The sequence below is a fragment of the Schistocerca cancellata genome, chromosome 12 (assembly GCF_023864275.1).
Source record: "Schistocerca cancellata isolate TAMUIC-IGC-003103 chromosome 12, iqSchCanc2.1, whole genome shotgun sequence".
Classification (NCBI taxonomy): domain Eukaryota; kingdom Metazoa; phylum Arthropoda; class Insecta; order Orthoptera; family Acrididae; genus Schistocerca; species Schistocerca cancellata.
In genome coordinates this window covers 104,137,986-104,163,343 of record NC_064637.1, presented here as the reverse complement: position 1 = coordinate 104,163,343, position 25,358 = coordinate 104,137,986, and the positions used below count along the sequence as shown (strand labels likewise).

At 40.9% G+C, this 25,358-nt stretch overlaps 1 protein-coding gene across 1 annotated transcript; it reads left to right on the top strand.

Moving 5' to 3' along the window:
• Positions 1–1,638: 1,638 nt before the first annotated feature.
• LOC126109615 (V-type proton ATPase subunit F 1) lies at positions 1,639–23,356 on the top strand. The gene is made up of 5 exons (XM_049914658.1): positions 1,639–1,931; positions 2,021–2,102; positions 8,193–8,275; positions 11,917–12,039; positions 22,704–23,356. The coding sequence occupies exons 1-5, from the start codon at positions 1,878–1,880 to the stop codon at positions 22,731–22,733; spliced, it is 372 nt and encodes a 123-aa protein (XP_049770615.1). The 5' UTR covers positions 1,639–1,877; the 3' UTR covers positions 22,734–23,356.
• The last annotated feature ends 2,002 nt before the right edge of the window (positions 23,357–25,358 follow it).

Here is a 25,358-nt window from a genome sequence, read left to right as displayed (position 1 = left end):
ATATAAGAGAGCTCTCTTAGATGTGAGTTATTATCGTCAATAATTTACAAATTAAGAATGAAACACACTTATAATTGGCAGCATGTCGTTTCAGTGCAACGGAACATTGAAACTTTATTACAAACACATCACCGTTATCATTACATGTTAGTTAATAATGCATCAACGATACAAACCTTCAAGATGGAATATGATAGCCAATACCGGAGTTAAACGTCACATGAATAACATCGTGATTGCTGGAGTCGGAAGTTGTTGGTTCGCATCCCGTTACATGTGACTTTTTCAATGTTGGTGTTGTTAACACGTTCTGTTACTCTCTTATGAATGTAATACGAGTATGTTCTGCAATATTGCATATTATTTACATTCAGTCTGATCTGAGATCGAAGGATGAAATAAATACCGGTACTTAGCGATTTCCAAATGTGTGGTTAGGCAGGAACCTACGAGGACATCTTAAATTGCTGCGAGTGAAACGAGCTACAATAAAACCCATGTTCTTCCTTCTCATAAATATTTTGCCCTTTATTCCCGAGTATGTGCCGCCTTTCGAGTGTGTGATTAGACACGGATATAAGAGAACAGTTTAAATTGCTGGGAGTGAAAAGTGGAGCATTAACATTCATACTCTTCCTTTTCACAAATATTTTGCTGTTTATTTACGAATGCGTAGCGTTTCCCGAGCGTGTGGTTATACAGGAAGCTATGAATGCAGCCTTAATCGCTGCGACTGAAACGAGCAGTAATAAAATTCCTATCCTGCTTTTTCACTAATATTTGGCTTTTTATTGCCGAATATGTGGCAATTTCCGAGTGTGTAGTTAGGCTGGAACCAAAGATTACAGTTTTAAATGCTGCGACTAAAACGAGCTGCAATAAAATTTGTATTTCTTCTCATCACAAATATTTCAGTCTTTAGTTCCGAATATGTAACGACTTAGGAGTGTGTGGTTAAGCAGGAATCTAAGAGGACAGCTCAAACTGCTGCGAGTGAATTGAGAAACAATGCTATTAATATTCTTGATTGTCACAAAATCGATAGCTGACCATGTGGTCATCGATACTGAGCGTGGCGTCAATATACATCACATTCGCGGGCATTGTTGTGTGCAAAGAGCTTTACCTGCGCAGACTTTCAAAGAACTATTATATTACCAACAGACGCATGTTGTAATAGACAGAGAATGGACTAGATTAGTATGCCAGTCTCTTCCATACTGAACGACTGAATTTTGTAGTTTAATGTAGTTCATGTAACGATGAAAAGAATGGACGACTTGTTGACTCGAAAGTAGCAGTGAAAGTTATTTATTAAAATAGCAGATATAGAAAGAATGGATTTTTAATTAATTATGCCAGATTTGGAGAATCAGTCTGGGAGAATAACGATCACACAAATGTTAATATGATAACCGCACACGCGAAGAAATAGTTACACCGCAACGTCTACTTTCGACGAGATTAATACCAGGTAAGTATGCAGACTAGCGTAAAACGCTCGTATAGTGTCTTGGGGTCTAAATTACACAAGAACAACTTACTTATGCTTTACTTAATTTCACGAAGTTACATCATGTTCACACCAAGGTGTCTGAGAGTATCGATGTAAAAACGGAATCGATGCATCTCACGTTGTGAATAAAATTTAGCTGTGTTTGTAAGAAAACTGCGCTAAAATTCATTCATAGTGTTTCTGGATCGAAGGGAAGACAAGTAGCTTCCAGTTACGAAGTTTCTGTATCAATGGCCTCGTAAATTAATATAGGGGGCCGTAGTTAATGGCAGTCTTTGAGTCAGTAATAACCTCTGCTTGATCAGCTGACTTGGGGGCGTGATTTAAGTGTTGTACGGTTTACGTGAACTGCTTGTGTAAAATGGCATTACATTCAGCCTACAAAGGAAAACTCGTCTCAGTCATTGGAGATGAGGTACGATTTCTGACCTGGCTGGATGTCTCGCTTATTTATTTATTTTTTGTTTTTTTTTTACATCTGTTGTTATTGTTTTTCGTTTTTAGGACACTTGCGTTGGCTTTCTTCTCGGAGGAGTTGGAGAAGTAAATAAAAGCAGACACCCTAACTTCATGGTGGTAGACAAAAGTACGTAAATTCTTCAAATAAATGGTAATAATATCCCATAGTTTATTAAATGAGAGTTCGTATTCCATTGCATTGGCAGAGTAATAGCGTGCTGTTAGTGTCGTATGTGGTCAGATCACGTTACCGGGAAAACGATACAACTGCATTTTTTCGTCATAATGTATTACTCTATCAACAATATAAATAATTCATTCCACAACATTCAAATGGAGCGTGTAAGATATACAGCTTCTCTCCCCTTCATATCCAGTGTGCTATTTTACAGACCAAAATGCATGGTTTTTAAACTAGTGAGATAGATTGTTATCTTTACATTATTCGCCCCCTATTTCTAAGGAAAAAAATATTCGATTTTGCACCATTTGCGGTTATTGAAAACGCATCATCCATGGAGATTTTTGTGATGCAGAGTTACATAGATGTTCAATAGTTGCAACTTTCCTGTTTGTATTTTGGCTACAGTAGTGTGTTACAACATACTACCCTTTGTTAGGTTCTGTAAACTTTTATCATTGCCTTCCAGCAGTCTTAAACCTTGATACACCTACATGAAAGCAAGAGTAACAAATTGCCACCAATATTACTTTTCCAATTAAATCAATACATTTTACAGAAAACTTAAAAACCTATATTATTTGTTAAATGGAAGATGAATATATTTACAACACATTATTGTCTACAGTGAAAAGTGTAGCATTTGTGAGGAAACAAAAAATAAACGTATTCAAATGCTAGGCAGAGACGGGGGCGGGAGGGGGGGGGGGGTGGTAAGACTGCTGCTGCACTCAGACCATTACACACAGTTAATTTCACTTGTGCAATCATTATTGCTCTTTGACATGCTCTGATGGCTTGATGGGTATGCAGCTGCCCAGAACCAGAAACAGCAAAGCGGCAGAAACATTTATTATATGAAAGACATAGCGAAACATATATTACAAAACAAATTAGCACATCTCATTGAAGGTGATGGCTCTTCAGTACTGTATTAGTTAGATATTAGTATCTTCTTCAGCTCTTTCTTAAATAAACCATGTATTTATTTTTGTATTTTCGCGGGCAGTTCATTGAAGATTATTTTTGGTTAATACACTTTTCTGATATAGAATCTTTGTAGGCACTTCTGTATGAAAATCATGCGTACTTCTGGTTTCATAATTGGTTAATACTGTGAATTATTTATTTGATTTCACATATATGTAATCCGAAGAATATAATAATTCCAATCCCAAAGAAAGCAGGTGTTGACAGATATGAAAATTACCGAACTATCAGTTTAATAAGTCACAGCTACAAAATATTATTGTGAATTCTTTACAGACGAATGGAAAAACTGATAGAAGCCGACCTCGGGGAAGATCAATTCGGATTCCGTTGAAATGTTGGGACACGCGAGGCAATACTGACCCTACGACTTATCTTAGAAGCTAGATTAAGGAAAGGCATTTGTAGACTTAGAGAAAGTTTTTGGCAATGTTGACTGGAATACGCTCTTTCAAATTCTGAAGGTGGCAGGGGTAAAATACAGGGAGCGAAAGGCTATTTACAATTTGTACAGAAACCAGATGGCAGTTATACGAGTCTAGGGACATGAAAGTGAAGCAGTGGTTGGGAAGGGAGTGAGACAGGGTTGTATCCTATCCCCGATGTTATTCAGTCTGTATATTGAGCAGGCAGTAATGGAAACAAAAGAAAAGTTCGGAGTAGGTATTAAAATCCATGGAGAAGAAATAAAAACTTTGAGGTTCGCCGATGACATTGTAATTCTGTCAGAGACAGCAAGGGACTTGGAAGAGCAGTTGAACGGAATGGACAGTGTCTTGAAAGGAGGGTATAAGGTGAACAACAACAAAAGCAAAACGACAATAATGGAATGTAGTCGAATTAAGTCGGGTGATGCTGAGGGAATTAGATTAGGAAATGAGACACTTAAAGTAGTAAAGGAGTTTTGCTATTTGGGGAGCAAAATAACTGATGATGGTCGAAGTAGAGAGGATATAAAATGTAGACTGGCAATGGCAAAGAAAGCGTTTCTGAAGAAGAGAAATTTGTTAACATTGAGTATAGATTTAAGTGTCAGGAAGTCTTTTCTGAAGATATTTGTATGGAGTGTAGCCATGTATGGAAGTGAAACATGGACGATAAATAGTTTGGACAAGAAGAGAATAGAAGCTTTCGAAATGTGGTGCTACAGAAGAATGCTGAAGATTAGATGTGTAGATCACATAACTAATGAGAAGGTATTGAATAGGATTGGGGAGAACAGAAGTTTGTGGCACAATTTGACTAGAATAAGGGATCGGTTGGTAGGACATGTTCTGAGGCATCAAGGGATCGCCAATTTAGTATTGGAGGGCAGCATGGAGGGTAAAAATCATAGAGGGAGACCAAGAGATGAATACACTAAACAGATTCAGAAGGATGTAGGTTGCAATAGTTACTGGGAGATGAAGAAGCTTGCACAGGATAGAGTAGCATGGAGAGTTGCATCTAACCTGTCTCAGGACTGACCAAAACAACAACAACATATGTAATCCTTTAAGAGTCAACTTTCATTTCCTCAGTACAGGATGTTTCAGTCTTATCTACCAGGAAAGTTGTGGAGGTAACATTGAAGATACGTTTTTAGAAATACTTAGGTGGAAACTAAAATTCCGCCACAGAATCTTAATACAAGGTGTTCAAAATTCAATACCCAAACTTGTACATACAATGGAGACATCAAGACAGACATTTCATTTAGCAACCAGGTGCCAGAACTGCATATCTAGTACGGAGTGTCCAGGAGGTTGTTGACTGTGACTGAGAATAAAACTGTTGTGTCTAGACAAGACAGCCTAGACACAATGAGAGGAAGCCGAAAGGCACGCACTTAAACTCACGCAGGCTGGCGTGAGGTCTGAAACAGGATACGTAATGAATGCTATAAAGAAAAGTACGTAGCTTCTGGAATACTTAACTTTAATCCACATTTGTAGAACATTGCTCTTGATGATACATTAATAGAATCTCAATATGAATTGAATACGGCGCCTTGCTAGGTCATAGCAAATGTAGCTGAAGGCTATGCTAACTTTCGTTTCGGCAAATGAGAGCGTAATTCTCAGTGAACCATGGCTAGCAACGTCAGCTGTACAACTGCGGTGAGTGCTAGTATGTCTCTCTAGACCTGCCGTATGGTGGCGCTCGGTCTGCAATTACTGACAGTGGCGACACGCGGGTCCGTCGTATACTAGCGGACCGCGGCCGATTTAAAAGCTACCACCTAGCAAGTGTGGTGTCTGGTGGTGACACCACAAAAATGTGTTCTAGTTCTTTATTATTCTGATCAGTCTTACAGTAAATGCTTGAAATGAATGCCATTAACTTAAGTGCAGAGCCAATATCGATGCAGCAGGACGTCCCGTGTTTGATGGGAAGTATGTTAGGGTCGACAGAAGCGTCCGATCCCACTCGTCGGCTTTGAACCGTGACATAAGGGTGTTGTCGTGTGTGACATCATGACGGCGCGGAGTTTGGTTTGTGAGTGTGGCGTGTTTGTAGATGTCGTCGTGTTGTGATTTGTTGTGTTCTCTGGTGGTATGTTCAGGTTTTCGTTTGTGTGGTGTAATGGGCTGAGTTTGCTTTTGCTCATTATCCAGAATTGTTAGAGTGTCGGCTGTGTTTTGTAGTGGAATTCGTTTCAGTGAGTTAACGATTTTGTGTGAAGATTAATTTAGTGTTGTTCGCCGTACATCGTGTGGTAATTTTATTCAAATTAATTGGTTGTTGTTTTTGTTCAGGAATGGATATTACGGATAAAATTAACAGGGTGCAGGTCAAGGGAAGTGTTTGATCCCAATGTGTGGCTGTGTATGATGATATTGGTATCAGGAGATGTTTTTGAGCTATATAGGCCAAGGGAAGTGTTTGACCCTAATTTATGGGATCCGGAGCTGCTGTTGGGCTATATAGGTCGAGGGAAGTGTCCGATTCCAGATGCTATTGTGTTTAGTGGTATTTGGGGAGTTTTGTGATGTCGGTTTTTTTCGTCGTTTTGTGTGGTTTTGTATGGGGGTGGGTGTCTAAATTTGTTTATATTTAGTTTGCCCCCACCCAAAAACACCCTGTTTCCCACACTTGTCCCGTTAGTGTCATTACGCTTTTTGTGGAAAGTGTGTGTGTTTGTTTCTTGATGTATTTTCGTCCTCATAATGTGTGCGTTCCGACTTTATATGCGCCGTATTGGAATCGTGGTTTATGGTCGTTTCAGCCATATTTGTGATGTCGTGGGTCAAAGCAGATGGGCGGGATCGGACGCTTCCTTATTTCCGTATGTTACATGTTTTTTACACGTGGGGCCGCTTTGAGAGTTCTTGCAAGTAACACCTGTGGCTCCACAGGGGAATGGGGTGAGGTCGGGGATCTAGCACATCGATGTACTGGTCCTCCGTAGCCAGTAAGTGGGGTCAGTGCTGCATGTACTGTTTCTGCAAAGTGTGCCTGATCTTCATCGTGCTGGAACCACATCCTCTCACTGACACATAGGGGTACCTCCTCCAGTAACATCAGCAGTTGCTCTTGCTAGAACATTCTCTATTGGCCACCAGTCAAGAAGACATGTAGGACTCAAGCAAGTAGTCATCCACAATACTAGTGTCTCCGATGACCTCACATAACTTACGTGGCTTTTTATCTACCCATACTTGCATGCATGTAAATTGACTTTCATCCGTAGAAAACTGAAGGTGTTTGTTAGCTTGTGCAGGAATTTGTGTACAAACTTGTAGCCTGTTGCAGAAATCGGCATACAAACTCGAGCTGAGGGGGGGGGGGGGGGGGGGGGGAATAGTCATCTGGTCCCAGGGCCAGTACTCTTGCAACACACCCTATACTAAACCGTGCTGAACACCGAAGTTGGCAGCAATAGCACATATTCATGCCTTGAGCCTGTCCTCAACACATAATAATGTGTCTTCGTCAAACATTGGCGTACGCACTGTTCGTTGCCTGCCTGCATTTGACCTGCATACCACCAATATGCCAATATTGCTCAGTTGATTGTGGATGTCTGTAAAGGTGTGATAATGTGAACATGTTCATGTCGGGAAATTTTTTTGGTTAATTCGCCAAGCTCTTTGACTGTTGCCTTCAGCTGCACTGTTAAACAACGTTTGTCTTGCAGTGCTCTTTACATGCAGTGTTCAGTGTTACATACTGAAACTGTCAGGCATGTGCTACAGCATTATATGCCATTTACTGACTCACTTTGAATGTCATGATGCCGCAACACTATACAACTCAAACCGACTTCGATGTTCGATAATTAAAGAAGGTACTTTTTTTTGAGTCACTGTTTATGTGCATGTTGAACTCACTCCATGTGCACTTCTGGCACCTGCTTCTTTAACAATATATATTTGTTGTTGGTGCTACTTAAGGAAATACGGAAGTGTCCAATCCCGCCTGTCTGATTTGACCCATGACGTCACAAATATGGTGGAAACAAAAACAAACACACTCACTTTCCACAAGAAGCCTAATGACACTAACGGGACAAGCGCGGGAAATGGGGTGTTTTGGGTGGGGGGGGGCAAAGTAAATATAAACAAATTTAGACGCCTTGCGTAGCTACAACATGTAAGTGAAGACAGCCATGCATGAATATCCACCCACCTCCCCAGGGGTCGTAACCCCTGCAACCCATAGAAGATAAAGATGCTTCAGTAGCTGATTAGTGTTTTTTGTCTTAAAAAAAAAAAAAAAAATTTCACGGGATAGAACGAACAGATCAGAAAAGTAAATAAAATAAGATAAAACAGAACTGTAGACAGCCACACTCAAACCAAACTCCGCGCCGTCATGACGTCACACACGACAACATCCTTACGTCATGGGCCAAAGCCGACGCGTGGGATCGGACGCTTCTGTCGACCCCTACTTAATATTTCGGTTTGTGCATTGAACTGTTGAACGCCCAGTATAATGCCTTCAGTTGAAGTCTTTACTTGTCACGTTTTTCCTCCTTTTCTGTAGTCGCTTTTGTAAGATTTACTGTGTTGTAAAAAGTATTTGTAACAGGTTACTTAATGTGGTGTTGGTTGTTCACAGACACCAGTGTTGGTGAAATAGAGGAATGCTTCAAGAGATTTGTGAGGAGAGATGATATTGACATCATACTGATTAACCAGAATGTGAGTACTGCCGTTTATTTCAGCTGGGTTTGGTACAATTGTAGGGGCTTAACACAAAATATGTATTTATTGACCATGTTAAGCAGTACTTCTGTTATGTTTGTCTGTGATTGTGTCCTCTATATGGTGAGCAGCAGCCTGTTATTTTCATCATAATATTGTCATTAATAAGAAAGAGTATTACAAGAGCTATGAGTATCAATCCTCCTAAACAAACTGACTACATAGTGATTAATCTGAATAAGATTTTCTCCTTGACCAGCCTGTTAGCTGGTGACTAGATGTAATCACACCACTGTGCACAAGTGGCAATGTGGCACAGTGGCTTTCACCTTACATGTTGCGTCAACTATGTTTCACTGTTACGTGGACAATGGAAAAAAAATTCTTATCTCAGGTTTTGGCTATTGCCGTTATTTGGCAGCATAACTACCTCTTTATAGTTATTCGGCCACTTTTTCATATATGGTAATGATCTGATTTCAGATAAATTATGAGCTTGACAAACAAATCAATAACAGGGTGGTCTGAAACAGTCTGAAAAGCTTTTGAAGGTGTTGTAGTGTAGGTTATACTGAGAAATAATTGTTAAGAAAAAAAATTCTGTATGTTGTGTCTTTTCCAAATCGATTAGCTGTGAAATCAGCCATTTGGGCCATTGCACATGCCAATTCAAACAAGCCACTAGATACATTTAATGTCTGTTGTTCTCATTGCATAGATGACAGTGCACAAGGCTGCCCAGCTTTTGGTTCAGGTTCATGCCCTGGGTCCCTGTCACCAATTGTCCTCCATACAGTCTCAACTTGGTGCCACTCCATATCCATTTCTTGTATTGCTGTCTTGTTCAGTTGTAGGAAACCAAATAAGAACATGTTTGGTGAAACCATCTCTGGAGGGCCACTTGAATTTGTGCGTGCAATGGCCTGATTGGCTAACTTCAGTGTTAATTAACTCAATTTGAGAAACAGATGAAACTCAGATGGCACCAAGTTGAAACTGAGAGAGAGAGAGAGAGAGAGAGAGAGAGAGAGAGAGAGAGAGAGAGAGGGAATGAGGAGATCTGTCTTAACTGATGAGTTGTGCAGCATGGTCAAGACACAGGAGCAACTCATTGAGAAAGTGCATTGGTATATAGAGTGAAACCATGTAAACAATGAAAGATTGTGTGAACAAACAGTTTTAGTGACAGAAAATTCATATAGTTCAACAAAAAAAATCAGTGAATACATATTATGAGAATGGGGGAAGGGATATTTAAATCCATGCATATAATGATGAATGAAGACAAAATCTTAAGCTTTCCAACAGAATTCTGAAATTGGATCAATGTTCTCAGTATTCCCTCGCAAAAAGTCTTGCAAAAAACAGCATAGAAGTGGCAGTATTAACTGTAAAAGAAAAGGCAAGTCAGTTTTTGTACTGTTTAGCTGTAAACAGCTCCCTTTTATGATAAAGGTAACATACAGTTTATCAATAAAGCACAAGGGCCATCATACCAGTGTTTTGGAATGAATTTATGAGAATAAGAATTGTGTTTCTCACACAAACTATTGTACAGTATGTGTTCTTGTGCTTGGCAGATTACAAAACTTATTAATCTTTGTCCCCAAAGCAAAATACCAACTCTGGTTCATAATAACATAATTTGCATGAGTTAAATACTATACAGGTAAAATGATTAATTGCACTCTTTTTTCCAGTTCAAAAACAAATGGAAAAAAAAGTCCAAGTGAAGCTGTTCATTTGCAGCTAGTACTGAAAATGTATATTTTAACATTTCTCAGAAATAACTGGTCTTACTCAGATGCAATGAAAGTAGATGGCTTATTTTTGCCCCAGTTAGTGTTCTTAATTTCAAGAACATTTAACAAAATAACTCCACGTTGTAATTATGGTAGAATTAATATAAAAACATAGTAGCAGGTATTCCAAATGAGGAGTTAATGGGCAAACTATGTTGCGAAAAGCTGCTTTGAATTGATTTATTAATATTTAGCCATACAGACTGCAAGGACTTATTGTTTGTACCTTATTTTTAAAAAAAGAAAGAAAAACAAGTGTGAATGCACTGCACGAAGTGGTGCGAAGCAGAACCACAGTTACACAGAAAATTCTTTAGTTACATGATATAACCTGTAGAAGCTCTTATTTCAGCCCGAAGGAGCTTCTCAAAGTATCAATCGTATAATATTCGTGTTAGTCAAAGATATAATTGCATCACCATTAGTTAGGTGTGGTATCAAATTAATGTCTTTAATTAGTTTTTTACAGTTCTACAGCTTTCCTTGAGCAGCTATTAAGTTTCCAGAATGAATTTTCACACTGTAGGGGAGTGTGCACTGATTTGAAACTTAATGGGAGATTAAAACTGTGTGTTGGACTGAACTGAACCTGTGACCTTGCCTTTAGCAGTAAATGCTCTGGAGACTTAGCTATTCAAGCACAGCCCACATTCATAGCCAGTATCTCATATCATACCTCCAAAACTTTTCCATGATTCTCCTACATACCTTGTGGGATTAGCAATCTTGAAACAAAGGTTATTGCAGACACATGGCTCGGCAACAACATAGGGGAGGGGGGTTCCCAGAATTGAATTTCAAAGTTTGTGAGGTAGGAGATAAGGATAAGGGACCGGTGGAAGTAAAGCTTTGAGGACAGGTTGGGAACTGTGCTTGGATAGCTCAATCAGCAGAGCACTTGCCTGTAAAAGGTAAAGGTCCCAGGTTTGAGTCCTAGTATGGCACTTAGTTTTAAGCTGCCAAGATATTTCAGCTGTTATATTAATGTAGCTGAGAAAGCAGCAGCTTTATTTTTAATGTAGTACATTGCATTGAGAGAGAGAGAGAGAGAGAGAGAGGCGAGGCAAGGCAAGGCAAGGCAGCAGATTTTCTCATCTAGTGTCCAACTTCTATTGAACATTGTTGGGTGTAAATGTAAGTGCTACGCTTGTACTCCGGGCTGAAGAGAGGGAAACTGTTGGGAGCTGCATCAAACTGGTCATATTCAAACACAGTAAATGAGTGAATGAATTAAGACTTGGACCACTTCATTATTTTCGGGGTACAACTGCAATGAGAGATCGCTGTGCATGGCAACTGTGATTGCAGAACTTTGCCTCAGTGTCACTCATCTGATGGAATGTAACAACACAGAGATTGTGGCACATATTTACAGTTACTTTGGGGTGCTGTTAACAAAGAAGCTGTTGAGATTAAACGAGCAAGTGACTGTAGAGATAGAGATCTAAGTTCAAGCATAAAATTGCTTGAAATTGCGCTCTCTCCCAGAGTTCCCGGAGGGACAGAGATTAGTGCTGCCTGCTAACCCATTGTCAGTTAATATTTCACTATTGATAACGTCTGAATTTGGTCATCCGTTGTATGCTGGCACTTGTTGTTTATGGCGTGTGTCATCTTTCTGCAATAAATAACTTAACAGGATACATTGAAAAGTAAATGATACGTAAATATCTACAGGACTGTCTTAAATTTATTTAGGTTTTAAGCTTTTTCATGTAATTTACCCTCCCCCTCTCCAGTCCTTTTTTCCCCCTCTAAACATCACTCACACTTAGCCACAACACTGTACAGCGCATCACATTAAAGAATCTGAGACCATTTACGTACATTCTCCAGATTGCCGAGATGATTCGACACGTAATTGACAGCCACTCGCAGCCCGTTCCAGCTGTTCTCGAGATACCCTCCAAGGATCATCCTTACGATGCCACCAAAGACTCGATATTGCGAAGGGCGAGGGTAAGCAAAAGTTTTGCAAGTGGAAACTTTCTCGAAGTTTCACAGTGTGTTTATTTATCCACGTAACTGTTCATCTTGTGTAGATATTTTAAATGATTACCTTAGCTGCTAACAGTTTCCAGATTATTTTCATTGTCCTTTCATAGTTAATAACTCATTTGTGAAGTGTTAATTGCAATATTAATAGAATTTCAGTTATTAGTGTTATAGCACGCAATATGTCTTTTAGTATTCTTGTAAAAATTATGAGATAGACTTACCCCCAAGACACAAAATTTTTACAGCTCCCGATAAATACACGTAAAAGTAGTGATGGGACAGCTGACTGTTTTCAAGAACTGACTGCCCAGTTAATTGTCCCCCCCCCCCCCCCCCTTTTCAGGCTTTTTTCCCCCCTCCACTCGAATGAAACAACCGGATGAGAGAGTCTCTATGGCCATGTCAACTGTGTCTTCAGTTTCACCAGTTACATGAATGTTTTCACTCTGTCTCTGGATTGAGTGATTTCACGCCCATACTTTTTCACCCTTTTCCAAGAGGGTGACGGTCGCTAGGGCAGGCACGTGACGCTACCACTGTAGCCGCCTCCTGGTGCTGCCAGGGCTAACTAGGGTTGCAGCCAGTGAGAGTGCAATGCAGCATTGCCGGGACCTATGCTGGCGGTGACTGTCCTTCACGCCACCTCCTCGCACCAGTTGCAACCCCGGCCCTGGCAGCAACAGGATGCTGACGTGGAACGTGCACAATGCTCAGAGGCAGTTTTCACTTGAAACATGGTATGAAAAACACTGAAGGATTGTGCCAACTGTTTTCATTTGGTTGCTCCCACGGACTGGTTTCACTTAGAAGAAATGAATGTATAATAATCCAACTACTATATAAAGCTAGAACCAACTGATTCACTTGTTTTCCATTTGGTTGCTCCCATACATCGACTGGTTTCAGTCAAGAGTGAATGAATAATTCAGTTGAGACGTAAAGCTACAAGCGAATGAGTCAGTTGTTTTCCAACAACCATCTGAATCAACTGTTTTCATTTGATTGTTCCCAATACTATCTAAAAGTGCCAAAAATTATCCTAACTTGTGAAACTACACTCATGCTCATAAATTAAGGATAACTGCAGAATGTTGTGCATAGGCACATAGGGAACAAACACGACACAGATCTGTAAGTACACAGCATTGGTGATAAGTTGAGAAAACTGTCCCGAAACACGTGCTACAAAACGCCACTGTTTCGTGCGCATGTACCCCAATGTTAATATGGGAAATGATCACCATGCACACGTACACAGGCTGCACAACGGGCTTGCATACTCTGGGTCAGATGGTCGAGCAGCTGCTGGGGTATAGCCTCCCATTCTTGCACCATTGCCTGTCTGAGCTCCTGAAGTGTCCTAGGGGTTTGAAGACGTGCAGCGATACGTCGACTGAGAGCATCCCAGACATGCTCGATGGAGTTTAGGTCTGGAGAACAGGCAGGCCACTCCATTCGCCTGATATCTTCTTTTTCAAGGTACTCCTCCACAATGGCAGCTCAGTGGGGCCGTGCGTTATCATGCATCAGGAGGAAGGTGGGACCCATTACACCCCTCAAAAGGCGGACATACTGGGGCAAAATGATGTCCCGATACACCTGACCTGTTACAGTTCCTCTGTCAAAGACATGCAGGGATGTACGTGCACCAGTCATAATCCCACCCCACACCATCAAACCACGACCTCTATACAGGTCCCTTTCAAGGACATTAAGGGGTTGGTATCTGGTTACGGGTTCATGCCAGATGAAAACCCGGTGAGAATCACTGTTCAGACTCTACCTGGACTCGTCCGTGAACATAACCTGGGACCACTGTTCCAATGACCATGTACTGTGTTCTTGACACAAGGCTTTAGGGGCTTTCCTGTGACCAGGGTTCAGTGGAATGCACCTTGCAGGTCTCCAGGCGAATAAACCATGCCTGTTCAGTTATCTGTAGACTGTATGTCTGGAGACAACTGTTCCAGTGGCTGCAGTAAGGTCCCGAGCAAAGCTACCTGCAGTACTCCGTGGCCGACTGTGGGCACTGATGGTGAGATATTATTCTTCTTGTGGATGTCCCATACTGTAGCTATTTTTCAATGATTGTTCCCCGTGTTTTCTGTTCCGTTTTATATAAATGTTTTTGACACCCGTCTCAGTATGTTAATGAACGGGCGCTGAAGACCTTGCTGTCGTGCGCCCAAAAACTACTACTACTACTACTACTACTACTACTACTACTACATACTGTAGCAGCTGGACAGGTTTCCTGTCTGCTGGAATCGTTGCCATAATCTTGAGATCACACTTTGTGGCACACGCAGGGCCCATGCTACGGCCTGCTGTGTTTGACCAACATCCAGTCACCCTAGTATTCTACCCCTCATAACGTCATTAATATGTGTTCTTTGAGTCATTTTCAACACACAGTCACCATCAGCACGTCTGAAAACATCTGCACACTTACCTGCACCATACTCTGACATGCGCCAACACACCCCTGCATATGTGGACTGCTGCCAGCGTCACTGTACAACAATCGCAGGTCAGGTGCACCGCATGGTCATACCCAGAGGTGATTTAAACTGACAAACTGCCCACCAGAGCATTGTTTCACCATGTATCGACATTAGCCTTAATTTATGAGCATGAGTGTATTAGTTTCCTCCTCTTGAAGGAAATAGGGATCAATTGGGGAAGGGAAAGTCATTCAACACCAGCATGAGAGGGGACCCAGCCTGTTGCCAGATAACTGTTTTAATATGTCTTCCATACTCTGACAATTAAAAAAATAGTGAAACATCCACAAGGGGAAGCGGAAATTAAATGAAACTTTGTAGGCTGAGATGGTATGTGGTGTTGTATCAGAGATTACATTAAATTTACAGAGAACACAGCAGTGTGGGCCCTCTTATCAGTATGACATTGTTCCCTGTGGCTTTGATGTGTGTACCAATTTGGTGGTAAGGGCATCATAAAGTAGTTGTATCCTGTCTGAGGTAAGCCGGCCAACAACTGTCGTAACTGGTCCTCAATGTCCCGGATATTGGCACTGCGATTTTGTCTGTGTCCGAATTGGTGTTACACATGTTCTATCAGAGACAGATATGCAAATCTAGTTGGCTGAGGGAGTGCCTCAGCATCACACAGACGGTTCATACGGACACGTGTACGTGTGGATGAGCTTTGTCCCAGCGAAAAGTGGCACGAGAGAGAATATGTGACAACACAGGATATCCGTGACATAGAATTGTGTCTTAAGAGTTCCCCGATTCAGTACTAGCTGTGACCTGAAGTCGTACCCTGTGGCTCACTGCACCATAATGCATGTCCAAAACACTGATGAATGAGACACCTCTGCAGGTTGCTGCCATACTCTCGGATAGTGGTCATCCAGGGTACTACAGAACTGGGATTCTTCGTCAAACACAGTATATCACCATTCGTTACCAGTCCTTGCTTCCCAGTCAGAGAATCACTCCGAGCTCAGTCATTTGTATTGTGCTGCTACTGGCAGCCTACATGTGGGATTGTGACTGTCTTGTCCGACTACTGCTAGTCTCCAACCAGTGGTGCAGCATGACTTAGTGTTGCAAGGAGTCCATTACTTGTTTTCGGATGGCAGGCTCAGTTGCAAAACAGTTAAGATGTGCTCGGTGCACAATATGGCGCTCCTCCCTTGTGGTCGACCAGAATATTTATAATTATATCTGCCCTGACCTTACAGTGCAGCGAACAGTGGGCAACTCGCCAAATGGAGACCAACAATCGGGCCATTTTTCAAGCTCTGTCAAGTGCTGATAATGCTGTCTCATATTAGTACATGGTCTTTGTGTTTCTTTCACGGTGATCACTCAACATGTGATGCTGTCACATCCCTTATGTAGCCTACTGGATCTGGTTACAGCACTAAACGTGAAAAATGCTAATGCATTCTGGTGGCCATTTTACCTGTCACAGAGGAGTCCAACATTCCAGAATCAATTTACGTACCTGCTGATGGTGTATACATGTATGAAGTTACATGGACATCTGATTGTGCCTTGTGAGTGGTTCACATTGTTCGTCAGGCTGTGTACCTGCATGTATTGCAAAGAAGAGCAACACAAATAGTGACAGGTTCGCTGATCCGTGGAAGAGTGTCAGTGAAATGCTGAAAAATCCAAATTGACAGACTATTGAAGAGTATCATGCAAAAGCCTACCTACCAAATTTTTTAAAAAAAGTGTTAAGGAATCTAGGAATATACTACAGCTCTTTATTCTTTCCTCCTGTAAGGACTGTGGAGAAAACATTACACAAATTGTGCTGCACACACAGGCTCTTGAGCAGTCATTCTTCTTGTGCAAATGGAAGAAGGGGAAACCCTAATACTAAGTACAATTTGCCATGCATTGAACACTGGTTTGCACGCTGTGGCTGTATGTGTAGTTGTAGAATAGGTACAGTCTGCTCTACTAAGTACACTCCTTAGTAACCAGCTGAAAATGGTGTTCATTCTACTCTTCCAGTTGTTGATTTACTATTGCATGCCAGTTGTCATATCGAACAATGTCTTTAAAGACATAAAATAAGTAATTGGGATAGTGTATACAGTCAATTGTAAGACACATTTTTGTCCCCTCTGTAATTATGAACTGTTTATCTTTATGCAAGCAATTTTCAACACCAGATTCCACAGAAAGTGGTCATGAAAATTTATAATAGATTTCAGGTGAAAACATTGAGAGTATGGAATTAGATTTGCTGAAAGAAAATAACATGACAACCTTGTGCAAAAATTTGATTACTCAGTCACAGAATCGTTAAAAGATCATAAATCTTTCTGTGTTGAGTAATGTGATAAACTTGTACAAATGTTGTAAATTAAGATATTTTTACACATTGTATGTCTTAATTGTATTACTTACATTGGCGAGTATTCATGTACATTAAACCAGTGACTTATGTAATGTGATAATAAAATTATGATTTTGGTGAGCTGAAGAAACTTCTGCAAACCATTCTATCTATGTACCGTGTAAACTTTACTTTATTATAGCCAGAGATCAAATGTTTTGTGCTCCATAATTGGACTACACGAGTGCTTCCTTGCTACCCTGCATAATTTGTCAAGGGTGCATTTACTGGGGCAGTTGGGACGGGTCATGAGGTGTTCCGTATCCTGATATTCGTCAGTCACATCTGTCATCGTATTCTCCTGTAAGGCTGCACTCGATACGATCTGGTTTCACTGGTGCAGTGCTCACTCTGATGCAGTTCAGGCCTTTCCAAATCTTTCATCTCGAGTTCTCTGCACTGGGTATCTCCCGTGGTGGATGATAGTTGTGCAGGTGTTTGAGTTTTTTGTTCAGGAAACTTTTGCAGGATTTAAGTTTTCCAGGTTCACCAGAAGCTCCAAATGAGGTGTGGCATCGAAGGTACATTTAAGCTTCAGTATGTTCGTAACCAGCTCTTTGCCAGTTGGGGTTTGTAAGTCCGGCCACTTTATAAGTTTATCGAACAATGTGGGTTTCGTGCTACCTGTTATGAGTTGGCATTTGTCGTTTAAGCTTAACCTTTACAAACGAGTGGCCATCCTCAATCTAAAGGTCAGTCTGGACACCAGTGCTTTACTAAGCAAGGTGCTCATGAGAGATGATATGTTGTTTTTCTTTGTAATTTGCAGTGACTTACCCAGACAGTTAGAGGATGACCCAGAATGTATTTTGAACTCCAGGCCACAGTGCAGCTTGTTGCTTTTCACAGATACAGTTGTTTATTAGAGGTGAAAGAAGCAATAAATCCCTGGGCCACTTGAAGTCTGAACGTCAGATCTTTGCATTTGTAATATAACACTTACCCACTGAGCCACATATATCTCATGTTAAAACCATCTTATGAAAGTTTGGTATCTGAGGGTTTAGTAGAACTTCGGTGGTTAAAACGTCATTTGTGTATAAGAAATTGAAAAAGAACGTGACTGGGCCTAACAAACCGGAAGCTTTTACTTTCAATGAAAATGGCAACAAAGTCTGCAGATTTACATAATACAGGTTGTTTCAAAATGAGTGTATGGGTTTTAAGGCTTGGTAGATTTATTACATTCAACTTACAGTTATAAATAATACATCAAATGAAAGAGCAGCTCAGATTTCTTTGTATACCCGTGCACAGAGGGAAGAGTATGGAACAACCAAGAATGAATGAAAAAAATCGTGAATGAGTGAGGGTCTATCATGCGTAGTCCCAAGAAATCAGTTCGTCCGTGTCGTTCGCAGTTGTTACAAGCTCTAAAGCCTACAGACTACGGTTTACATGCCAACTTCGCAAATGAAATTTTGCTGCATGAGATGAAGATTTTCTAGATCGTGTTGTCTTCGGTGGTGAATCGACATTTCACCTAAATGGAAATGTGAACACACGTACAGTGTGTATCTGGGGGTCAGCAAATCCTCAAGAGATGGTACAGTTTCAACGAGACTCCTCTCAACTTTTTCGATGAAGTAACTGTAACTGGTGTTTCTCATCTTGATGCTCTAGAACTATGACACTCTCCTCAACTGGAAGAAGCTGAACCACAGAATTTTATGTGGCAGCAAAATGGTGCACCATCTCACTGGCCTAACTCAGCACACAACTGGTTAAATAATGTTGTACCCGACCACTGGATTGGCCGCAACGCACTGGATGACAGAGCTAATTTTATATGACCTTCATGTTCACACACATTCTTACCCCATGCCTTTGGGAGTTCACAAAGGATGATGTGTGTATGTCTCCACTACCAGCTGATCTCTCTGACTTCAGAAACAGCATTGTTGTAACAATTGCTATAGACACAGAGATCAAGGTTTTGTAATAACTCACCTATCGACTCATGGTTCTGACATTTAACACTTCTAAGAAAAAGTGTTATAGTTGCTCTTTCACTTGGTGTATTATTTATAATTGTTAAGTTAAATATAATAAATGTTACCAAGCCTTAAAACCCATTTATTCATTTTGAAACAGCCTGTATATCCATAGTCTTTTCTGTCTTGGAGACCAACATTGGAATGATTTACTCCTTTCCAACTTCTATTAATGCCCCACCTTTTTATCAAAAGAACTCTCTCTTCCACATTCTTGTCTGCCTTTCACTCTCGTTAACTTGCCCTCAAGCCTTGTCTGAAAGTTTATCTAAGATCTGTGCGTAGGTACAGGCCAGTTTACTTCTTAAAGTAGTCTGTGATGTTGATCTGGTTCTGAGAGTAGTATACATTTTTCACATGGCATTTCGAATTTTTCTTGCAGCAATTATATCATTGTACAAAAATCCCCTCAGCCCATATAATCTAGAAGAATATCAACACATTGCAGTATGGTACAGTGACTGACAAGGTCACTGTCTTCACCCGCACGTTCACATTCACTCTCCTCTTTGTTTCGTTGTGAAGCAACAGTCACAATTTTGGTGTCACTCATATACTAGAAGCTGGGTTCACATGCATTGAGCTTCAGACACTCATTCAAATTTCAGTCATCAGTCATTGACACCTTCAAAACTAGTTGGAGCCATTGTCAGTGTACAGTTATTTCTTCATCACTGAAAGCTTGAAAACACACTTTCTTCTATATGTGGAAGAATGTTCCTCCACAATCATTCTCATCAAATAGTATTCTCAGTAGACCAACCTGGTACTACCGTTTTATTGATGCATTTATGCCTTGGTCCTTTGGCCATATTACAGCAGACAGTTTAAGAGGTAAGAACGTAGTTGTGATGAGACCATCGTCAAGATACGAGAATCTTCTGATCAGGATGTGAAGAGACGTTATCAAGCAGTAGAACTGCATTCTGTGGCAATCCTTTCTCTTCTAGAGATCACCGAACTAGGGATACAAAATGTGCGTAGAACCAGTTTTTGAAAATTTCACTATCAGTCTGTGCTCCTTTGACTGTTTAATCCACAGGAAGATCCTTAGCTGTGATATCCTTGAATGCTCTTTTTTTTCCCCCAATCAGTAGCAGTTTCACTCTGTGGTTACCAGAAGCATTAAGGGTGCACGAAATAGTAATGCTTTCATTAGACAGTGGATGTCCAGGATCATGAACTTCACTTTTAAAAGCAAGGATACTGTTGGCAGTTATTTCTAGGTATCTCTTTAATCAGCATTGTGGGTAAAATCTTCTCAGGTATTCTTGAAAAGAAAGTGCGAGTATTAGTTGAGGACAAATTGGATGAAAATCAGTGTGGGTTTAGGCCTCTTAGAGGTTGCCAGGACCAGATCTTTTACGGCAAATAATGAAGAAGTGTTAAGAGTGGAACAGGGAATTGTATCTATGCTTTATAGATCTAGAAAAGGCATATGACCAGTTTCCTAGGAGGAAGTTATTGTCTGTTCTACGAAATTATGGAATAGGAGGCAAACTTTTGCAAGCAATTAAAGGTCTTTACATAGATAGCCAGGCAGCAGTTAGAGTTGACAGTAAATTGAGTTCTTGGTTCAGAGTAGTTTCAGGGGTAAGACAAGGCTGCAACCTGTCTCCACTGTTGTTCATATTATTTATGGATCATATGTTGAAAACAATATACTGGCTGGGTGAGATTAAGATATATGAACACAAAATAAGCAGTCTCGCATATGCAGATGACTTAGTTGTGATGGCACATTCGATTGAAAGTTTGCAAAGTAATATTTCAGAGCTAGATCAGAAATGTAAGGACTATGGTATGAAGATTAGCATCTCCAAAACGAAAGTTAATGTCAGTGGGAAAGAGATATAAACGGATTGAGTGTCAAATAGGAGGAGCAAAGTTGAACAGGTGGACAGTTTCAAGTACTTAGGATGCATATTCTCACAGGATGGCAACATAGTGAAAGAACTGGAAGCAAGGTGTAGCAAAGCCTAATGCAGTGAGCACTCAGCTACGATCTACTCTCTTCTGCAAGAAGGAAGTCAGTACCAAGACTAAGTTATCTGTGCACCGTTCAATCTTTCGACCAACTTTGTTGTATGGGAGTGAAAGCTGGGTGGATTCAGGTTACCTTATCAGTAAGGTTGAGGTTACGGATATGAAAGTAGCTGGGATGATTGCAGGTACTAGTAGATGGGAACAATGGCAGGAGGGTGTCCACAATGAGAAAATCAAAGAAAAACTGTGAATGGACTCTATAGATATAGCATTCAGGGCGAACAGGCTTAGATGGTGGGGTCTTGTTACACACATGGGAGAAGCAAGGTTAAGCAAGGTTACCCAAGAGACTCATGGGTTCAGCAGTAGGGGGTAGGAGGAGTCGGGGTAGACCAAGGAGAAGGTACCTGGATTTGGTTAAGAATGATTTTGAAGTAATAGGCTTAACATTAGAGGAGGCACCAATGTTAGCACTGAATAGGGTATCATGGAGGAATTTTATAAGGGGGACTATGCTACAGACTGAACGCTGAAAGGCATAATCAGTCGATGATGATGATGATGATGATGATGATGATGATGATGATGATGATGTGATATTCTCTTCTTTCACAAATGTTTGGAACTCTTCTTGGAAGGAATCAGCTGCTGCAACATCGAACTAAGTCACTCTCCTACCACAGTAAGCTCACAAATCTCATGATGTCATATGAATCTGGTTAGCCATACTGATGAGGCATTAAATTTGCCCTCGACCCCTAGAGCTTCATGGAAAAAAAGCTTGTTTGGTATATATGAAACAATGACACCTGCTTGTTTTTGGCTAAAAAGTTGAAAAGGAGCAGCATTTAATTCATCAAATGTAAATCCCTTAATGCTTTTTCGTGTGGATGGTCCAGAATTAGAATCGCATTTCCTGACAAAATCCTGTATTTTCTGCTTGTTCATTTTGATGTCCCAAACAGTCTGCACTTCAACACCATAATCAGCATTTGCAGCAGTTTCTCCCTTTTCAAATCTTTCAGTTAATTCTAATCTATGTTCGAAGGTCAACACGTTTGTTTCGTTTCTGTGCCATCTCCTTTACAAATTTCTTTAAACTAGATTTGTCGACACTTACATGCCAATTAAAATCAGAAAACTGAGTTTATTTTTGATTTACGTGGAACATGATGGGCAATAACAATTGAACTGGTACTTTAATGTCAGTATGTCATTTAAACGGTGGAAATGGTTCTTATGGTCATACTGTGTGTTGTTTATTCCTGTTTGCCAGAAAAAAATATTACACACATACACACACACACTTGTTCTCATTTTCCAACCATTAATGGCCATTATTATTATTATTTGCTATTGTCCTTATAACGGTGTCTCAGGTTCAGGTACATACATAGCTGCGCCACAAGTACACAGAAAGGTGGTAAAAAAAAAAAAAATAAAATTGCAATAGATTCTGTCAATCATAGGAGCTGAAGCCCACAATCTAGTCATGATAAACTAACTTTAAAAAAAAAGTTACTGTACTTGGAATTACTTTTATGGCTCATAGATTGTGTGATGAACCCTATTGTGCTGCTAGTGACCATTGGTTTATAAAGATCTTTGATTTGTGCATCACTACAGTCACCCCAGAATATTAAACTTTGAAGAGAGAGTCTTCTTTTTCTAAACTATTGTTTTTGTTTTTATAATTTTCAGTTACCAAACTGAACTTATTTTACACTACTTCTTGATTTAACATATGCCTTTTCTTTGCAGGGAATGTTCAACCCAGATGACTTCAAGTAAAATCATTGCATTGCAGATGCCAGATGGAATAATTTACATTTTACCTTATGTAATTACATGTATCTGCCTTGTATTGCTTAAAATTAATTAAGCATATACTATATTTAAGGCTCAAATGAAAATGGTGTTGGATAAATAGCTAATTAGAATATCAAACACATTCCAGTCTTGTAGTGTGACTGTTGTACAGTCCTGTGTAAATACATTATTTATTGTGGGATTGACAAAAAGTAACACTGTTTCAATTTAAAAGCTAGGGATCTGTGTTGTGATAAGGGTTGTAACTCTCCTACCCACAGTATTATAGTATGATTTGGAAATAAGTTGATTGTATCATGTGTAACAATATAGAATTCTATTGGTAGCCGACAGAAACAATTCATAAAATATGTTAATATCTTAACACTTGTTGAATACTTTGTTGAACATGATTTAAAGTTGAATGGTTCATTTATGTAGAAATATAAAGCTACAGTTCTTATATTTTGTGTGCTGAAGCTGAGCAGTTATTTTTACATTATTATTATGATCATTGATATTTGTTGAACATCCTATGCAGCCTGCATAATATTATGTAAATGGTACATTTGATGATTACAACAAATTAAGGCAACAAATTGCAACTCATTGTGGTATTACTTCTTAAGTGACATTGCCACATTACCTTCTGGTTTTATGATGGCTTTCATAAGTTAAAGATGAAGTAATATACAAGTATAGCACTATCACAGTTATATGCTATCTGCTGATTACACTTAGTCTCCGCCTCCTCTTCAGATATTACGTGAAATTACCTGTTACGCTACCCATCTTGGGGTACTAGGAGTAGTGAATGTTTTCCGAGAGCAGGTTGCCAGCCATACCTCAGCCCCCTTTTTTAGGAGGACCAAGATTTTTTTTTTTCCAGGGTTGCGCCGGAAAACATACCTTTAATACTCTCCTGTTGACTACATAACACACAGCTCCCCCCCTGCGGGTCCGGGGATTAGAATAGGCCCGAGGTATTCCTGCCTGTCGTAAGAGGCGACTAAAAGGAGTCCATCCCCCTCACGGGGGTAGTTAGCGCCTGCGTCCGGAGACGGACGGTTTCACGACCTATAATCGTGGTCTTTTTGTTCACTTCTCGTTTCTTCCTTCCTTTTGTTGGTCCCTTTCTTTGCTCTTCTCCACCTCACTGTCTTCCTTACTCTTTCCCTTGACTTCTCCTTGCCTTCTCATTGCCTTTTTCTCCTTGCCTTCTCATTGCCTTTTTCTCCTTGCCTTCTCATTGCCTTTTTCTCCTTGCCTTCTCATTGCCTTTTTCTCCTTGCCTTCTCATTGCCTTTTTCTCCTTGCCTTCTCATTGCCTTTTTCTCCTTGCCTTCTCATTGCCTTTTTCTCCTTGCCTTCTCATTGCCTTTTTCTCCTTGCCTTCTCATTGCCTTTTTCTCCTTGCCTTCTCATTGCCTTTTTCTCCTTGCCTTCTCATTGCCTTTTTCTCCTTGCCTTCTCATTGCCTTCTTCTCCTTGCCTTCTCTGGTCTCCGCCTCGGCGTTTGAGACAGTCTGTCCTCTTTCTCCCTCTCTCTCTTCTTTTTCCTCTTCTTCCTTCCTCCCTGTGCGTGTCTGAAGGCCGACCCACGCGTTCGCACGCGTAGCCGGTGACGGGGTAACGCGTAAGTCCCCGCCCTGGGTAGACATGTAAGGCACGCGCGTACCCCCTGGTAAAGGCCAGGCCCGGGGAGGGGTGATTGCCTGAGCTGATACCTTCTGACCATGCCGATTGGTCCCTCCGTCTGTTTCTCGGGAGGTGTGACCTGAGGTGTAAACATTCACCTAAGGCGGGAGTGCCCTCTGAGAGGGTCCCCACAAGGAAGGAGCGCGCCATCGGAGACGCTGGCAATCGTGGGGGATTCCTCCGCAATGGATTCTACTCCATCGCTTTCGACTTCGACCCAAAAACGGAAACGTGACCAGCCAACAGTGACAAAAGTATTACCGCCTGCCCCATAGTTCCTCGTAGTTTCTCGCACTGAGGACGGAAAGGATTTTTCCTCTGTCAACCCTTTTGTTATTCAGAAGGGCGTTGATGCCATAGCCGGATCTGTCAAATCTTGTACCAGGTTGCGTAACGGCACCTTATTACTCGAAACTGAGAGTGCCTTTCAGGCACAAAAACTGCTTCGGGCCACCCTCCTGTATACGTTCCCTGTCCGGGTGGAGGCCCACCGAACTTTGAATTCGTCTCGTGGTGTAGTGTATACTAGCTCCCTCGACGGATTGACTGACGAGGAGCTTCAATCTTTCCTCGCTGAGCAGGGCGTGACGGCTGTCCATCGGGTCATGAAAAAGGTCAACAACGACCTTGTACCGACCCGGACACTCTTCTTGACCTTCGATAGTGTTAAGCTGCCATCGCGCATCAAGGCGGGCTACGAGGTTATTTCTGTTCGCCCCTATGTCCCGACACCCACGCGCTGCTACCAGTGTCAGCGTTTCAATCACACTCGACAGTCTTGTTCCAATGCGGCTAAATGTGTCACTTGTGGCAGGGATGCCCATGAGGGTGACTGTCCACCTCCGTCTCCTCATTGTGTGAACTGTCAGGGTGACCATGCCGCATCCTCCCGCGACTGTCCTGTCTATA